Genomic DNA, 19029 nt, shown 5'->3' with positions numbered 1-19029 from the left:
GGAAAAGCAACTATTTACATAGTTATCATCAAATAAAATAAAGTATTTTTTTCTTAGAGAGACACTTCCTTCTCCCCATTTCACCTCTCAAGATACTCAGTATACTATATAGAATTTAAACTCTATTACAGAAACTGATTTTGAAGAAATTGGCTTAGGAGGCAGTTTGATTTTTGATATGTTATTAGGAACAACCTTACCTGCTCTAGAAAAACCAATATAATGATCAATCCCATAAAAAATCAATGATTAAATGGAGAATTAGAGGGACTGTCCATATTTGAGTGCCTGAATTCAATTTTTTTAAGCAATAAAAGAACTTTTAGCAAGAGAGATTTTACAATACATATTCTTTATTTTTTCTTGGTAGTATTGACTCGCCTTGGGTGAATAGGCTTTTTGATCTTTCTAAATATGCTTTGTTAATAAATATTGCTTTAGTAAAATGATAGCCTATAACTATTCAAATGAACAGAAAAAAAGGAAGCTACTTATGAGATTTAGCCTGGGGACATGTAACAAATAAAGAGACTAAATGTACTTATCTTTTCATAATAGATTATTTCTTGAAAAGTTAGTTATTCTTCCTGGGATAACAGATATCAATGGATATTTATGATTCAAGAAAATCTAGGAGAGTATGATCTAAAAGAGAGAGGCAGGAATATTAAGAGAGATTTGAAGATGGTGTGTTGTTGGCATTGAAGATGGAAGAAGAGGCCATAAACCAAGGAATGCAGGAGGTCTTTGGAAGATAGAAAAGGTGAGGAAACAAGTAATCTCCTAGAGTTCCAGAAGGAATGTAGTTCTGCTCACAACTTGATGTTAGCCCATAAGACTTCTGATCTACAGAACTATAAGATGATAAATTTGTGTGGTTTTTAGCCAGAGAGCTTCCTACAGAAGCAATAGGAAACGAATGCAAAAACATACAGAGTAAAATTTTTCTTTGGAGATTTTCTGCATTTTTCAATTATTTTCTGCATTTAAAAAATTTAATAATAAAATGAATATATTTTACCTTAGAAATAAAATTTAGAATATAGAAATGCTATAAAAAGGATAAAAAAGTTCTAAACGGACTAAAATGAACCTAGTATCCTTCTTTTATCAGCTTCCTCATCTTTGGTTGATGGAAGAAAGCTGGTGACCATTTCCTCCAATGTAAGAAATAGCTTCATCTTGCTAAAACGTTTAGGATTTGACAATTTGAGAGAAAAAATAGGAAATCTTGAAAGTACTTACTCTCTTCTTGTTTAATGGACAACACATGGGTTCCTGACTGAGCGATGCTTCCTCTTGCTTTGATCTGAAGGCAGAGGGAAATACATGTATTATCATTTTAAAGGGTACTTATTAAACTTTTTTTTTTTTTTTTTTTTGCTGTACGCGGGCCTCTCACTGTTGTGGCCTCTCCCGTTGCGGAGCACAGGCTCCGGACGCGCAGGCTCAGAGGCCATGGCCCACAGGCCCAGCCGCTCTGTGGCATGTGGGATCCTCCCAGACTGGGGCACGAACCCATGTCCCCTGCATCGGCAGGCGGACTCTCAACCACTGCGCCACCAGGGAAGCCCTTATTAAACTTATTTAAACATATGTATAATACACAAATAAATAATAACTCACTACTTCAACCCAGAAGTTGTTTTTGTTCACTAAATTTCTCTTTCAATATTTTCCTATACATATAGTTTAAATAATAAACTTTACTTCAAACAACATACTTTAAATAACAAACATAAAATTTTACAATGTTTTAGAATTTTACTTAATATTACTACTTATCTTGAATATTAATGTTTTAAATTTACATATTCTTTCAGCAAACATTTTAAGCATTATTATGCACAAAGCAATATATAGTGAAGGCAGGTATAAAATATATGTAAGTATTCTCTATTGTTGCCTCTATTTAAAAAAACAAACAACTAAAAGTATTTACACTCTCTATGTGCCAGGTACTGAACTAAACAATTTAGTTTTAAGATTTTTATTTAGTTTTGACTATAACTTTATGAAGTAGGTATAAATACTATCTTCAGTATTCAGATGAGATGATTGACATTTCTCTTTACAAATGAGATTAAGTAAATTACCTGAGGTCACATAACTAGGAAGCAATAAAGCTAAGATTCTAACTTACTGTCAATTTTTTCACTTTTTTATAGAATTAAAAAATACTATTTATAGTTAATGTTCCTATACAGAATTTCCTAAACATAAGTTTTTCTTCTTAAAAAGACTTACTTGGATAACTACCAGCTTTGAATAGTTTAAATTTTTGTACATCAGTAGGTATACTGACCTGAAAAGGATCATATCAATTTATAATATGCCTGTCAATGTACTTTTCCCTGCAGTTACACCAGTTCTTGAACTTTGTACATTATTTAGAACCTTTGTAGGAATAAAATACTACTGCCTTTTCTTTTAATTTTCACTTCTCCAATTAATGTTAAATTGACATTTTCCAGAAGATTGTTTATACTTTTATTTCCTATTGGCTAAGTTCTTGATTTTTATCCTTTGCTTATTTATCTACTGGGTTCTAGGAAAACAATCTTTTTTGTCTAACAAGGCATTTGTCTTAAGCTCTTTCCTCTTCCACTCAATAATTTTCCATTGGAACTCAGAAAAAAAAAAATTAAAAGTTTCAGTGGAGACCAGAACATAAATGAAAAATTAAAGCATGAATTTGTTAGGAAACAACTTCTCTTCACTCATAAAAACATTATATTGATATAAAGAGCATTACTTAGATAGGAACTCTATCTTTTTAGGGTCTACATAATTAAGAAGAGCTACACTGGCTCTTATTCTTACCAAATAATAGAAGGTTAATTCTTTTTCATCATTCAGAATCTGTTCATTCAGGATGTAGTGTGCCCGAATCTCCTGGGTTTGCCCACAGGCCACGATACCAGCCACAGGTTCAAGGTGAACATAACTCTTGCTTGGGGAAAAAATATGTTTTACAGTGTGCTGTGCTGGTGTGTGAAATTCTTCAAGCCACCAGTTATCAAAACAGAGGTTACTCTGCTTGTAAGTGACCTAATGGATAGAATAAAGGTCTTAAGTAGGTTATTTGTTATTAACATATATTATGTATATATTGGTCACTCTGTCATTTACTGAAGATTTTATAAGAATCATGCTTACTTGGTTTCATTATAGGCTGCCTTCCCAAATAAAGCATAATCTCTAAACAACTTTCCCTTAAATTTATTTAAGTTTACACCATACTGATTTAGTAGGTATTATTCGCTCATAATCAAGATCAATTACTTTTTCTTCATACCCTTAACACAAAACAAAAATAGTGGTATAACAAGGAAACAAGGCAAAGTTTAATTTATAATAAAATTGTAAAAATGTTGAATTTTCAAGAGACTATCAAGATGTTCTAATATTTAAATGTCTCCTGAAACTAGATCATGCTGTAAACAGAGTCTATCTAAAGTAAAAGATTCTGACAGATAATTTTTCATTTCTTATTATTTAGTTCTCCACATTGTTTAATTTCTGCTTTAGTCTTATCACCTTTTCTTTTCTCCCTGGAGTTCACCTGCTTCCCATGTACCCTTAAATTCTGTGGCCCCAGTGATCTGTGTCTTTTTAGTCCCAGATGCCCCTTTCCACTTACCAAAACTGAAATGAAAGAAGATGTGAAGTTACTGGTATCAATGGAAATGTTCACCAAACCATGCTCATTCGTAGTAAAGCTGGCATGGTATGCAAGTACATCCACGGTGACAACTACAGTTTTATTGGGGATTGGCTGATCCTTCTCATCAACTAGAAGAACCTAGAAATAGGAAAGTGATAACTGGTTTCGGGTGTTATATAGCAATAACATTTTCTACTCTGTCATATTCGCCTCTTGATGCCTTGGCCACTGTCACTTAACGAAGATCTTAGAATATGAAAATAAGATTTGTTTTCTGGGCTCTAAAATATTTTTCTTTTTGATATTTATATTTAGATAACTTATGAGCATTCAACTGAGAATAGCAAATAGTGGACTCATGATGTTACCTTCCCAAATTTTCTTCATCTCTGGTGTTCTCTATCTCAGTATATAGGGCTTCTATCCATCTGGTAATTTATGCAGGAATATGTAGGGCCTTATTTTTTTGGTCATGTCCTCTCTTTCACTGCCTGTATACAACAGTGCCTATATCTAACCCATTGCCAAGTGCTAACCCTTCCCCTGTTAAACATCTTTTATTCCTATTTACCTCTCTCCAAATCTACTGCTTCTATTCCAGTTAAAACCACAATAATTTTTCCCATCTGGTTTCCTATATCTTTCTATCTAAGTTTATGCAGTCCACCCTCTGCTGCTCTGTCCTTGCTTCAAACCATTTTCTATACAGTTTAAACTACACTGCTCATGTCATTCTCCCTAAAACTTTCAGTAACTTCTCAATCGAAAATTCTGAACATAACCTAAAACACACTTGGTTCTTTGATCCTGAAAAAGCTGTTTTACACCTACAGCCTTGGCTGTTCTCTCATCTTTCTTAAATTTCTGGCCAAGTTATATTCATGCTCCAAGTCTTCAGTTTTCTCATGCTATTCTCTTGACCTGAAATGGCCTTGCCCCATTATTAATTTCTTGCCAATTTGATACAAAATACTGGAATACCTTAAGACAATATCAAATTCATATACATCAATAAAATGAGGAAATTGCCTGTAAAGTGTCAATTCAAAGATTAATTACTACAAAATAAAATGTAAAATGCCTAGAAATCTTACATTTCCTTGATAGCTTACTAAATTGAATATCAGTCTTATAATTTAGCAATATTATTATGAATATTGAGCCTTGAAACTAAAAAAAATTTTTAAAACTAACAATAATAAAAACACTAAATGAAAATATCTTATTCTTTCTATAGAAAATTATATTATAAAATCATTGTTTACAAAGAGGCAATCAAAGAGTATGCAGCCAAACTATACAGGAAAAGTGTATTATAAAGGTGTGTTAGGAAGTTAATTAGTAAGAATATGCTTTTTGGGGGGGATTCTGTGACAGTATTTGCCTTTCAAATTTGTAATTTGTTATATTCTTCTCTTACCCTAAATAAATATTCATTTTTATAATAAATTTTGATTTTGTGATATAAAAATTTGTTTTCTTAAAAGCCACATCCCCCCAATTATGATTATATTGAAAAGATTACTTTACCTGCCCAAAGAAAGGGAGCCCACGTCTGTAATGTGAATCCACTTTTGTAAATTTCAGTTTGCTTAAGGTGTTTGTGATTTCACATGATCCATGTCCAGTTAATTCCAACCCTGAAAAATAATTCAGTGAAGTTGAACTGTTCCATATATTCAGCTCACCTCATACTTCCATCCCATTTTCACTCCATTATAACAAAATACCATACATATACTCTTTTCTTAGTCTTTCCAGAATTTCTCATGTTTAGAAAATCATTGGTATCCATACTTCCTCAATTCTCTGTTTTCACAAATATTCTGCTTGTTCCACACATGCTCTTGAGAAGTTTTTCACCCCATCTCCTCTGGGATCTTGCTGTATCTTTGTGTCTGTTTCACATCCACATCTTCCCCCAACAACTTTCTGCATACATCTTGATTCTTCACATTGGCCTAAAAATATTCTTAAATTTCTATCACAAACTACTTCCCCAGCAAAAACATTCTTTTTACCACATGGTGAAAAGTATAGCCAATACCCGGTGCTCTTCCATTCAGTGAAGTGTGATCTGTATTTTAATTCCATCATCTAAAGCACCGCTCTATCAAGTCTAAAAGATCCTTTATTTTCCTGCAATATGGTATTCTCATCTCAGACCTCATCAAAATGAACTCTCAGAAGTACTTCATACATAAGTACCACTGAAACCCTACCAGTGGCATCTAAGAAATTGTCCTTATTTCCCCTAACCCTGTGACTTCTAGTTTTATTTTGCTGACTTATCTGATACTATTTCCTAACTGCAGTTGTTTCTGTTCTTGGGCCCCTCGTTGTCTGCCTCTAGCCTCAATTTAGCAATGCTAAGTGAGCTCACTTTCAGAACACTTGCATTTAGTCTTAGGAGGATCTGGGCACAATGAGAATGGTTTCAGATTTACATTTCTGGTTCTGATTTTGTTCTGGCTTTCTTTTGAAATTGTCAAAATGAATTTCATTTTGACATGAATGGAATGCATCAACTTCCATTTTGATCTTCGAAACTGTGATGACTTATCTTTGACACATTCTCATCACCATAGCTCTTTCTCATCTTTTCCTTATCTTGGTTAATGACATTTCTATTTCTCCGGCCCCCCAAGTTGTAATCTTTGGGGTCACCTTTGAATAGTATTCTGATGTATCACATTGTAACATATTTTTCATCTAGCCTGTCCTTCTCATGCCTACTGGAATTAACTTTAAAAAAATCAATTTATTTAGGTCATTCTCCTTAAATATATCTGAAGATATCCAATGCTTTTCATAATAAAGTCTAATCTCTTTTTTTTTTTTTGCGGCATGCGGGCCTCTCACTGTTGTGGCCTCTCCCGTTGTGGAGCACAGGCTCCGGACGTGCAGGCTCAGCGGCCATGGCTCAAGGGCCCAGCCACTCCGTGGCATGTGGGATCCTCCCGGACCAGGGCATGAACCCGTGTCCCCTGCATCAGCAGGCGGACTCTCAACCACTGCGCCACCAGGGAAGCCCAAAGTCTAATCTCTTTAGTACATGATTTACTTTTCTAAACACCTTAGCACCAGCCTACTTTTTTAAGATTCTTCTGGGACTGAACGCATTTGTTTTATGCCTATTACGCTTTCCTGGTCCGTCACTATCTTTCAAAATACTATCCATTCTATTCAAATCTGCTCAAATGTTACCTTTCAAAGCCTTCTTCAGCTCTATATTAGAATTAACTCTTTCTCTTCATGCTCATTTGGCCCTTATTTTTTACATTTCCTGTGGAAATTTTATTACGGTTATATATAATACATGCATACATATATACATAGCCATATATATAGTTTCTTTTTAGATTCCTAATTCCTTGAAGGCAGAGACCATTCATTGTCATAGTCCCCAGAAACTATAAAGCATTTTACATGGAATGGAAGTTTGATAAATGTTTAATAAATTAATAAATATTTAAAAATAATACAAACCTGTTCCCTCCTCTCTGACTTTGGCTTCCACTTGTAATTTCATGTCATATCCTTTTTGTCTCAGATGAAATATTTTAGTTTTTACTAATTGTGTGAAACAGCCTTCCTCATCTGCCTGAAGAGAAAGGAAGAGAATTCCTGGGTCCTCTGATTTGTGATTTAAAAAAGTCAGTTACCAACCTATGAACATTTTGTGTTAGCCACAGAAGGAAATTTTACAAATGTTCTGACCATCTTTTGGGTGCTTATCTTTTCCCAAGCCCCCAAATGATACAAAATTTCTTCATTAATCATTGAGTTAATCATTGCCAACCTTTGCCTTCTCCCCTCTCTTCCAAAAACCTATCCCATTTCTGTCATATTAAACTTCCTAGAGTTTCCCCAATGTGCCATGGTATTTTGTAATTCTATCTCTTTGTGTGTGTGTGTATGTTGTTCCTCAAATAACATTCTTTCTTCCATTCCCATCTTGGCCAACAGTTACTGCTCTTCTAAACTCTGCTCAGACGTAACATGTTCTAAGGAGCCTCTGTAATGACCTCCACCTAAATATTGACTAGGGATTGTATTTTCTTAACTGTCTTTTCTTGATATCTAGGACATTAAAAAAAACACATATATTCATTGACTAGATGAATCATTATAGCAATTAGGTCTCTAAACTAAACATCGGGTTTCATATTATAATAAAGATTTGTTTTCATTTTTGTACTTATTTACATGAAAATATTTATTGCATAATTAAATTTAATCTTATTTAATGTACTTATATGCAGATATCATGACTCATTTGAAAATAGAAATTAATCCTAGTCTCCCTGATATAGTAAGGATTTTGGCAGCTAGATTTCTCTCATGTTTATCTCACTTATCAATGTTTATCTTGAGCTTCCTCATCATATTCACCACCCTAGCCTTTCATTTATTTGGTCTCTACAACTTTGATAATTTGCTTTTCCACACCCTTATAGTGTCCGCTCACATTGCCACACCCTAGACTTTCATATACTCTTCCCCTGAAATCAGTATTCATACATTTCATTTTTTAATACATGTCCTACTGCTGTTTCCCTTAGTTATTCTTGCTCCACTTTTCCTCTGATGTAATCGAGGCCTCCAGTTCATCATCCCTCTCAGTCTCCCTCTCCTCAACCTGATGCTGGTTTCAGTCTCTTCTATGCAGGGTAGATTCCATAGGGTGTCATTTGATTCTCCCACTAGCCCAATTCTTAATATCTGTCACATTCTTCTTCTATTATATTTGATAAAGGCCAAACTTTGGAGACTTCCACATCCTTTTATGCCCATATACCTGGCATGTCAATTGTGGCCAGAAGGAAATTACATAACTGGCCAAATAAATACCATTATAAATCCATAAGCCCAGCCCTCAAGTTGGTTCCGATCATTGCCAGGCAATCTTAAAATATTTCCCTTACTCCACACTTCTCCTAGGTGACTATTTCAAACACTACTCTCATATTGTATTGTATTGTATTCTCTATTCTATTATCAGCCACAAGAAAACAAGATCTGGTGTTAGTGTCCTGGGGAGAGTGATTTCCATATACCTGTTGACTAAATTCTTCACAGATACTTTGTGAATGTTTTCCATGGCAGGTAGAACTGTATCGTGAATATCTTCTGCACACATTAATTGTCACCAAACCACGGACGGGCTTTCCATATGTGTATCTATAACAGTAAAGAGTCATACAAAAAAATACTTAACATAAATAACTCAGATGTTCTTCACAGGATTTGATCCATTCATATACCCATCTTACTCATTGACAGCAATTGTATTTCCTTCCAAAGCATTTGTACTTTAGAAGCACTTATCCTGAAACTGTGTCTTAATTATCTACAACTCTAAGAGAAAATACTTACTGAATACTGAAATACTTTTTGAAACTCCTCCAAATGGAAAAGTAACAATGCAGTTTTTTCTCAGATCTTTCTTCCCTCTCAGCTGAAGTTTTACTTCAGCTGAGAGGGAAGAAAGATCTGAGAAAAAACTGACTTATTTCCTTCTTTCTCTGCTGTCAGATTATCTAGGTTATGATTCTAGCTTTGCCAATACCTCCTAAGTTTTTTTAGGAAAAAAATGAAGGAAGCATGCACAGTGTATTTCTAAGTCCTCCCTAACTCATGTATATTTTAAGAGGATAAATGAGGAATTAAATGGGAAAGCACTAACTATAGAACAAAAACATTATAAGTGAACAGTGTCATGATGACAGTCAGATTCTGCCAGATATGATGGAGAGATGTGATGTGGTATGGTCTGAATATTTATGTCCCCCCAAAATTCACTTGTTGAAATTCTAAACCCCAAAAGATGATAGTATGAGGAGGTGAGGCCTTTGGGAGGAGGGTGATGTTCTCACGAATGGGTTAGTGCCTTTATAAAAGAAGCTCCAGAGAGATCTCTTGTCCCTTCCTCCATGTAAGGACACAAGGAGAAGACACCAGTTATGAACCAGAAAGAGGACCTTCACCAGAACTTGACCATGTTGGCATCTTGATCTTGGACTTACCTGCCTCTAGAACTCTGAGCAATAAATTTCTGTTGTTAATAAGCTCCCCAGTCTATGGTATTTTGTTATGGCAGCCTGAACAGACTAAGACGTGATGTGAAGCTGAACTTAGTCTATTGTTTCTTAAAGTATGCTTCATGGACCACCCACATTGAAATTCCCTGAGATATGCAGTGATAGTCAGAGTCCCAAATCCTTCCTCAGATTTATGATTGGAATCTCTAGAGGTGGAGCTGAGGAATCTACATTTTAACTAAGAACGTCCATAGATTCTGATGCAGACTTAGGTTAGAGACTTATTGCCCAAACTGTGAAGCCCCAAGCTTCCTCTTTTTATAGTTTCCCCCTCCAAAAAAAAGTGCTGATAAAGTAATAAATTATTTACTAAATTTAATCACTTTGTTGAATCTTATCTTTAAATTTGAATCAAAAGCCTTTCCCTCTGATGGAAAAATTTATAGCATCAGAGCTGGTGAGAAGAATGAAAACATGTTTTTCATGCTGTTTTTAGAAGCAAGAAGTAAAATCAACCTCCTTGGTGCATGTAGGGGGGAACTCTACTGCACGAAAAGGTAATCAGGGAAGAAATAAATGACATGTACTTTTTATTTATTTATTTATTTTGTGGTATGTGGGCCTCTCACTGTTGTGACCTCTCCTGTTGCAGAGCACAGGCTCCGGACACGCAGGCTCAGCGGCCATGGCTCACGGGCCCAGCTGCTCCGCGGCATGTGGGATCCTCCCAGACCGGGGCACGAACCCGTGTCCCCTGCCTCGGCAGGCGGACTCTCAACCACTGCGCCACCAGGGAAGGCCAGTGACATGTATTTTTAATTCTACCTTATATATCCAGCCTTTAAGTTAGAGGGTCTACTGAGCTTCTTTCTAGCTTTCCATAGTTTAAGAAATTGGGAACTATAAAAAAAAATGGAGATAATAGGACATGGAATAACATGGAATCTATAAGCATGGGCTCCAGAGTTGGATGGCCCAGGTTCAATTTCTCCCAGTGTCTGGGATATAGAAATATAGAAATGCTTCATGAAGCTAGTTTTTTTTTTTTTTTTTTTTTTTTTTTTTACTTTCAGAGGCAATATAGAATAGTAGTGAAGAGTTCAGGGTCTGGAGTGGACTGTTGGATTTAAATTCCAGTCTTCTGGAATTTACTGTCTGTAGGAACTTGAACAAGTTATTTTATCCTTTATGTATTGCAGTTTCCTCATTTGTAAAATGAGGATAATTATCCCCATCTCATAGGGTTAGTGTAAGAAAAAAATGTAAATAAGTGCAAGGCACGTAAAACATTGCCTGGCACATTTTAAGTGCTCAGTTAATAATTTTTATTATTAGCAGTAAAAGTGTTGTATGCCACCACCCCTGCTCCCTAGTCTGACTTCAGACAAGTTGGGGAGAGAGTCATTCCTTTGCTAATTAAAATACTTCAAAGTCCAGTGATCATTATGGGCAATACAAATAAAGTAGGGAAAATGAAATGAGATGAAAAAAATGTAACTCACAGACTGCAGACAGATACCACAAATTCATCATCTAGAAAACCAATAGTCTTGGGCATTTTCACTTGGACTTCAAATTTGGGCAAAACTGTTATTAATAAAAGAGAAAAAAAATGGTGAGAGTGGGCAGGAGGTCCTGTAAGCATTAGTAATGATTCTACTACAGAACCTTGTAACAAAGAGTCACATAAAGTGATTTCAATTACAATAAGGGGCAGCAGGGCCACTATTGGCAAAGGAGATGCCGTCATAACCATGGGCAGTTGGTACCATGTTAACTTGGTTAAGCTGGTATTATGGTTGCTAGAATCTCCTTCTCTGAATTTGTCCAAGATTTCAAAGGTGGGAGGAAAGTAGCATCATTAGTCTCTGAAGATCACCATGGTTAGACGCGGTTACAGGTACAGAGGGGCCAGCATTTTCCAGTTTGTCCTTATTTTTTCCCTCTCTGTGTCCAGCTCTCCTTCCCAACTTCTAAACCCTGCTGACTCACAGAGACCCTAGGCCCACCATCAGCACCTGGTTATAGAAGTACTGGAGTGGTAGGTAGGAAGAGGTAACAGTCTTCCATTGATTCTCCTGTCAGTTTCCCTTCGTGTTCCACTCTGGCATCTGAAGGTGCCCTTGTGAGTTCTGATCTGTCCATCCCCACCAATGCTTCAGGGGGACTGGTTAGTAATTTCCTCTGATCTACCATCTTCTCCTGTTGGACTCTGACTTTTCCAGCCTCTCTCATAGTTGTGTATAATGTTTGTTATTTCTATGAATCCCTGTTCTATAATTCTCATGGCAGTTCTGGTGAGTTTGGGGAATCCTGTTTTTGTGATAGGTCTCCTTATCATGGCATGATATATTTAACTTACATTAGAGAATCCGCATAACTGATAACTAATAAGATGGTTTCAATGTCTGATTACTATTATTAGAGTAGATTACATGTAGGTCACACACAGCCAGGATGTAATCCCAGGAAATACCTCCTGTTATAAGATATAGATCAAGAGATGCATGTAGATAACATAATGTATTGGTTAACAATTGATGTTTGAATAGGGTCAGATGGAACTATTAAAATTTCTCTTGCTTCTTGTTGGCTCTGTGATTTTGGTAAATTACTAACTTTTCTAGTATTAATATGTTCGTTTGTAAACTGTAGAAGGTATAGGATCTGCTTCAGAGGGCTACTGTAAGGATTAAATATGATGGTGCATGAAACGTGCTTAGTAAATATTTAAATAAATAAAAAGGCTTGCTGATTTTCAACTATTATATGCTAGATTTTTGCTTGTCACCTACATGTAAACATGATCCAATCTTTCATTCTCTAATGTCGTAAATATCTTGGACACATGCAGAATTCTTACCATATTCATCCACCTCGAAAAAGTGCTCTATTTTTTCCCCTGACTCCTTCTGCAGTATGACCTTGTAGGGACCCAGCGTGGGCTCCACTGAGAGTGGGAAAGAGAGCTGGTTGAGTCCCCAGTGCAATTTGACACCGTGCCATTGGAAGATCCGGTTCTTCTTGGGATTCTATAGGTAAAAACATCACAAGTTCATAGAAGCAACTGAAATATATAATTTTGAGTAGAGGAACAGCTTTTCAGGGAGAGTGACATTGGGAGTTGGATAATTAGCTGATTGGTAAATTGGCACCAGAGGTATTAGCAAAGGTTTCTAGGAATTCTAGACTGAGCAAAGGACATCTTTCCCAGCTATGAGATATGACAGATGATAGTACCTCTTTTTGAGATTATGCATACCCATCTTGTTCAGAAATATTGGACGAGCCACTAAATTGCATCATCTCAGGGAATTTTGTTCCTTCATTTATATCTTATCTACTCTCCCCAGGATTTAAGAGAGACAGGGAAAACATTTATTTAGTTTTGGTGAAGTGCTGGTGGGGAAGGTGGAGGTGGAGAGAGGCAATTTAACACAACTGGCAGTGAGTCCTCATCCCAACTGAGATACACAATATATTACCTACCTCAATATAAACCACTGGGAACTGAAAAGAAAGAAATAGTATGAGTGTGAGATAGAGTTTAGAAAGAGAACACCATGACATTAGCATTAATACAGTATCGGGACCAGAGGAAGTAAGCCTGTTCATTTCTTGTCCAAATGAGGAAATGTGGCTCCATTTCATTCACAACACTTTATATGTTTAGTTTGGGACATATGTCTCTTAAGAAGTCATGACTTCCCTTTAATGAAATAATGTGCAATTGAGAAACCTACATTTAGGTTAAAAGGTCCTAATAATAGTTTATTTTGCAGATGATGTTTATCTCTGAGAAATTCTCCATTTCTCTAGGAGAGAAATGAAATGCATTTATTTTCTTCAGTTCAATGAAAATAATTGAGTCTTTAAGGGCATAATTTTAACTGAATATTTAATTTGTTTTAAAAATGTGGTTGATGAACTGATCTCCCTTATTCTCCAGCAGCGATACACTTTTGAGATCTTTCTGTGATAGATTTAAGAATCTCATATTGGTCTCAGTTCTCCAAAAGAATAAGTTTTACATTTTTGCCTGTTTCTGCCAATCTTACCCGCTGTTGTGACACTCACCATTTCATTCAAAGGGTGAAAATTGACATCCACAGAGACAATGCGGAATCTCACTGAAACATAGAGATTTTTCTCATGAAACCTTCCAATGGGAACTCAGGGTAGTAAGACAGATAACAACGTGCCAGGATTCCATAAATTAATAGAAAACCACACCTCCAACCCTTCAAATTGCTTTTGTCATTTGGTTCTTTATACCTGTTTGTCCTGGTTTGTAGATGGGTTTGTCTGTCTGGACAAAGACTAGGCTTTCTACTTTTGTTATGTGCATCGGCTTCCTCTTTATGAAGTGCTGGGTTGACCCTTTCACCTGCACAGTAATGAACGCTGAGGAAGATGATGACTCCGGAATCTGTAAAACCGAAATGAGCTGAAGAATCTGCCCAGATCCACTTCTGAATGTCTCAGCCTTTGTGGTTTTCTCATTTCTCTGGTTAGTCCCATGAAAATTAGTAAGGGATAGGGTCAAGGGTGATGTCCCCTCTTTTTATAGATTATTATGATCGTGTAACATGACAGTAATGAATTGTTGATTTGACTAAAGGAAAAATGTCATTGCAATAAGGTGAACTAATTCTTCAACCTGTTATGACAATTAAGGCAATAACAAGCTCACATTTTCACAGCAATATGGTAGTATTAAAATAATTATTAAATTTTATTTTTCAATGGTCAGAAACAGCATTACATTTTATTGTTGGCAGTAAGCTGGTATGATTAACTATTTAATACTTTAAGTTAATTAAAGGTTACAAGGACAATACATTAACCATCAACCATCTGCGAGATCTTAGAGAAGTCACTTAACTTTATGAATCTATGTGTTTATATCTGTAATGGCATGAACATTATTTTCCTTAGAAGTTTACTTTAAGAACAAAGATAATCATGGTTAAAAAGTCCTTCCGGGCTTCCCTGGTGGCGCAGTGGTTGAGAGTCCGCCTGCCGATGCAGGGGACACGGGTTCGTGCCCCGGTCTGAGAAGATCCCACATGCCGCGGAGCGTCTGGGCCCGTGAGCCATGGCCGCTGAGCCTGCGTGTCCGGAGCCTGTGCTCCGCAACGGGAGAGGCCACAACAGTGAGAGGCCCGCGTACCACAAAAAAAAAAAAAAAAAAAGAAGTCCTTCCTATAACCATTATTATCTTTTGTATATTGCACTAGTTCTGTTTGTAAATATTACGTAAGTATATTCAGTAGAACTTTATTTTTAAACTCTAATTTGAAGTTTGGTCTGTACTCCTCATTTTTTTCTTCCTTTTGCTTTTTTATTGTTGGGGGTCAGAATGCAAGGCATCAACTAACATGCTCCCTCTGTAATGCTCTCCCTTTTCCCAAGGAGGGATACTGACCATGAAGGAGCTGCAGTAGAAGGAGTTCTTCGCCCCCAGGTCTGTGAGGAGATTCCTGCTCTGCCTCTCATACTCCAGAGTTACTGTCAGTTCCACTGTCTCATTCAGGTGATTAAGCACGACACAGGCCTTCTCGGTAACCCCAGCATACAGCTGTGATGGGACCAGGACTAGGTACTGCCTGCGGAGGAGAGGGGTCTGGGTCAACCATGGAGGGGTTAAAAAGACATCATTACTGTGGTAGTTTTCTAGATGATCTTTGCTATCGTCACCAATCAGAGAGCAGAGCCAGATTTCAACAGGAGTGGAGAGGAGTATATTCTTCAAAGACCAATCCAGAAGGCCTTAGAAACTCAGAAAACCCCTACCAAGTTAAACATCAGTATGCTTCTCCTATACTGTGGAAATATTCACTCTCAATATTAGTAAACCTATTCATAAGTTATGGATAAGCACTCCATGAGTTGTTATATATTTTGTATAGAAATAATTTTTAAATTTAGAAATTTTCAATGAATCAAGTAAATGTGATCATACACACGCATGCGCACGCACACATGCACACACACAAATATTATTCAGAAATTCTGGTGTTCATGACAACATGGATGGACCTTGAGGGCATTATGCTAAGGGAAATGAACCAGATAGAGAAAGACAAATACTGCATGGTATCTCTTACAACATGCGGAGTCTTTACAAAAAGTCAAACTCAGAAACATAGAGTAGAAAAATGGTTGCCAGGGAATGGGGGATGGAGGAAAATAGGGATAGGTTGGTAAAAGGACACAAACTTTCATTTATAAGTTGAATAAGGTCTGTCTGAGGATGTACTATATAACATGGTGACTATAGTTGATAACATTGTATAATTGAAATTATATAATTGAAATTTGCTATGAGAGCAGAACTTAAGTGTTCTCACCCCCCCAAAAAATATTTGAGAGATAGATGTGTTAGATTAATTGTTAGATTAATCTATGTGATAGATTAATTAAACTCAATGGGGAGAATCCTTTCACAATATATATGTGTTGTACACTTTAAATATCTTGCAATTTTAATTCTCAGTTATATGTAAATAAACCCCCAAAAAACTTTAAATTTTTTTTAGTAACAAACAATATTATTAATCAGTTAATTATCACTGAAACCAGTAAGAAAACCTATCCACATGTGGTCTTGGGTTTCATATGGATGATATCACAAATCTCTTTGTTCCAGGAAACATTAAGAGATAACAATAATACATGGAGAGGAGCTGAATCGTTTTTCACTACTGTTTCAGAAGCAACCTTAGCTCTTTTCTTTCCTCCACTCTCTAGAGATGGAGGAACAACTAGGCTAATCATCAAACATATTACCATATACATCCAGAAGAAAATAGTCTCCTGTTGCGGTTTGCCCATCATTTACAATCACCTAAATGTGCTGCACTTTGTGATGCTCTGCTGGCCCATGACTCTCTCTCTTTCTGAAGTGTCCTGGTCTAGCTGGAAAACTTCTATTGGCTTCATAAGACTCGTCTCAAAAGCAACTTTCTTATGTGGACTTTGGTGATGCCCCTTCCCTTGTACCAGTTCCCATGAAGAGTTAGGTTATCTCTGAGTATTCTCACAGAATCCTACAATGCCTGATTCTGTTTTTGCATTTTATTTCATTCGCTGTGCACCATCTCTCTATCTCTCTCTTTTTTATACTATGAGGTACTAAGGGCAGGGGCCACATTTTGATAATCTGTATATTCTCAAATCTAATGCCAACCCTTAAAGTTTTGCTGAAGGATTGAGTGAAATGACACACAAACCCTGGCTTGTCTGTAAGTCATGCATCCATCTTGGGAATACCTGCTTGGGGAAGACACAGACACTGAGTCACTTTATAGTGGCCAAGACACTGCAGCCTTTTGCACCAGTCAAAAAAGAATTTATCTTTTTTTGGTAGGAATTCTATATTCTTATTTGATGAATGTTGTAGAATTCTATAATCTTATTTGGTAAATGTTTCACAAATGTTACTGCCCTATATCTCTGAGTTTTCTAGAACTGGAGTATGCCTTTTACCACCTGTGCAATAACAATTTATCAACACTTCTGAGCTTTTTCAACAACAGATAATTTCAGAAGGAATCAGGAAGTAAATAAAAAGACGGACATCAAGAAGCTGATAACACAATGGGAAGAGGAGGGCAATAGACTTTTCTGGAAATGTTGCTTACGGTTTGGAGGTAGCTGAAGCATCTCTGGGAAGGAGCAAGGAAAGCAGAATCAAGACTGGATTAGGCAGCTGACATCCCCTCATGATGTAGAGAAGAATAGGAAAGAATGGGACTCTCGAGTCCTTGAACTCTGTTCTTGTTCCAGAATCACTGGTTTTTATTTTGCCTAATGGGCAGTAAAAGTAAATGGCTAACCATTTATTTTTGTAACATATTAACTACTTCCAGTATAAAAAAATCAATTGCAGATCACTTTCATCCACTTGCTCAAATTTTCTCACTTGCTCAAATTTTCTAAGTGCCTGAAAAATAGTATGTTGAGGCTACATTAGCTCTGGTTATTAATCAACACGTTAAATATCTTTAAGGAAAAACAAAGTAAATGACATGATTTGATGAAATCAATCAATATTCTTGATCCTTTTCTTTTTTAACAAGAGCTATTTATGTAAATACATATCCCAAATCTCTTCTTGGTAGACCAGGGAGCATCACGTATTCTCCCAAGCTTCATCCAATACAGTTATTTATTGAAACAAAGAAATAAAATTTATCACAGATTTTAAACAAAATAAGTATGAAGATAATCTCTCCTTTGTTTAAAAGCTTAGCTTTTGCTTTTTACAACTATCCTTATATTTGTTTGTTTATAAAGAAAATGAACCCATGTAATGCATTTTTATAGTTTCTTAGTTCAACATCTAGAATATAAAGCCAATAAATTAATTTTATCCTCTAAGGAAATAATCTTTATTTGATGAACATTCTTATTTATTTTACCGTGAGAAATATAAACATTTTATCAATAGTGATCATCATCCTATTTGCTTTTCTAAGGAGATGGGATGTTAGAATCTATTTTTATGGAATTCTGAAAATTAAAAAGATCCATACTATTACATTAGTATAACTAGGACTCCACAAAATTCAAGTGTGTGTGTTTTGAATAGAGAACTGGTTTAAATTATAAAATTCAATATGAGGAGAAACAAGCACTCCCCTGGATGAGGTATATTTAGTTCTTGACATACATTTTTGTATATGATCTGAAAGAGTGAGAAATGAAGACACCGTACATGACAGTCCTTAGTGAACTATAAAACTACAGATTTGTAAGATATTAAAATTCACCATTTACACTATTTACAATAGCCAGGACATGGAAGCAACCTAAATGTCCATCAACAGAGGAATGGATAAAGAAGATGTGGTACATATATACAATGGAGTATTAGCCATAAAAAAAAAAAATCGTGCCATTTGCAGCAACATGGATAGACCTAGAGATTGTCATACTGAGTGAAGTAAGTCAGACAGAGAAAGACAAATATCATACGATATCACTTATATGTGGAATCTAAAAAAATGGTACAAACGAACTTACAAAACAGAAATAGACTCACAGCTGTAGAAAACAAACTTAAGGTTAAGGGGTGGGGTAGGGATAATTTGGGAGACTGGGACTGACATATACACACTACTATATATAAAATAGATAACTAATAAGAACCTACCATATAGCACAGGGAACTCTACTCAGTACTCCATAATGGCCTATATGGGAAAAAAATCTAAAAAAGAATGGATATATGTATATGTATGACTGAATCACTTTGCTGTGCACATGAAACTAACACAACATTGTAAATCAACTATACTCCAATAAAAATTA

At 35.9% G+C, this 19029-nt stretch overlaps 1 protein-coding gene across 1 annotated transcript in view; it reads right to left on the bottom strand.

Annotated features, from left to right (window-relative positions):
• The window catches only part of LOC307060884 (pregnancy zone protein-like), a gene marked incomplete at both ends in the record, with an annotated part of 41515 nt that extends 24075 nt beyond the window's left edge, over positions 1-17440 (bottom strand). Inside the window, 13 exons of the mRNA XM_079715723.1 lie at positions 1246-1309; positions 2824-3051; positions 3644-3805; positions 5198-5307; positions 7157-7271; positions 8728-8851; positions 11214-11298; positions 12575-12743; positions 13201-13221; positions 13789-13841; positions 13987-14140; positions 15140-15320; positions 17358-17440. Coding sequence (XP_079571849.1) covers positions 1246-1309; positions 2824-3051; positions 3644-3805; positions 5198-5307; positions 7157-7271; positions 8728-8851; positions 11214-11298; positions 12575-12743; positions 13201-13221; positions 13789-13841; positions 13987-14140; positions 15140-15320; positions 17358-17440 — 1549 coding nt within the window. The remainder of the gene's footprint in view (positions 1-1245; positions 1310-2823; positions 3052-3643; positions 3806-5197; positions 5308-7156; positions 7272-8727; positions 8852-11213; positions 11299-12574; positions 12744-13200; positions 13222-13788; positions 13842-13986; positions 14141-15139; positions 15321-17357) is intronic.
• Positions 17441-19029: the final 1589 nt, after the last annotated feature.

This window comes from Hyperoodon ampullatus, assembly GCF_949752795.1.
Source record: "Hyperoodon ampullatus genome assembly, chromosome: 11".
NCBI classification, from domain to species: Eukaryota; Metazoa; Chordata; class Mammalia; order Artiodactyla; family Ziphiidae; genus Hyperoodon; species Hyperoodon ampullatus.
This window is presented reverse-complemented; position numbering and strand designations above follow the sequence as displayed.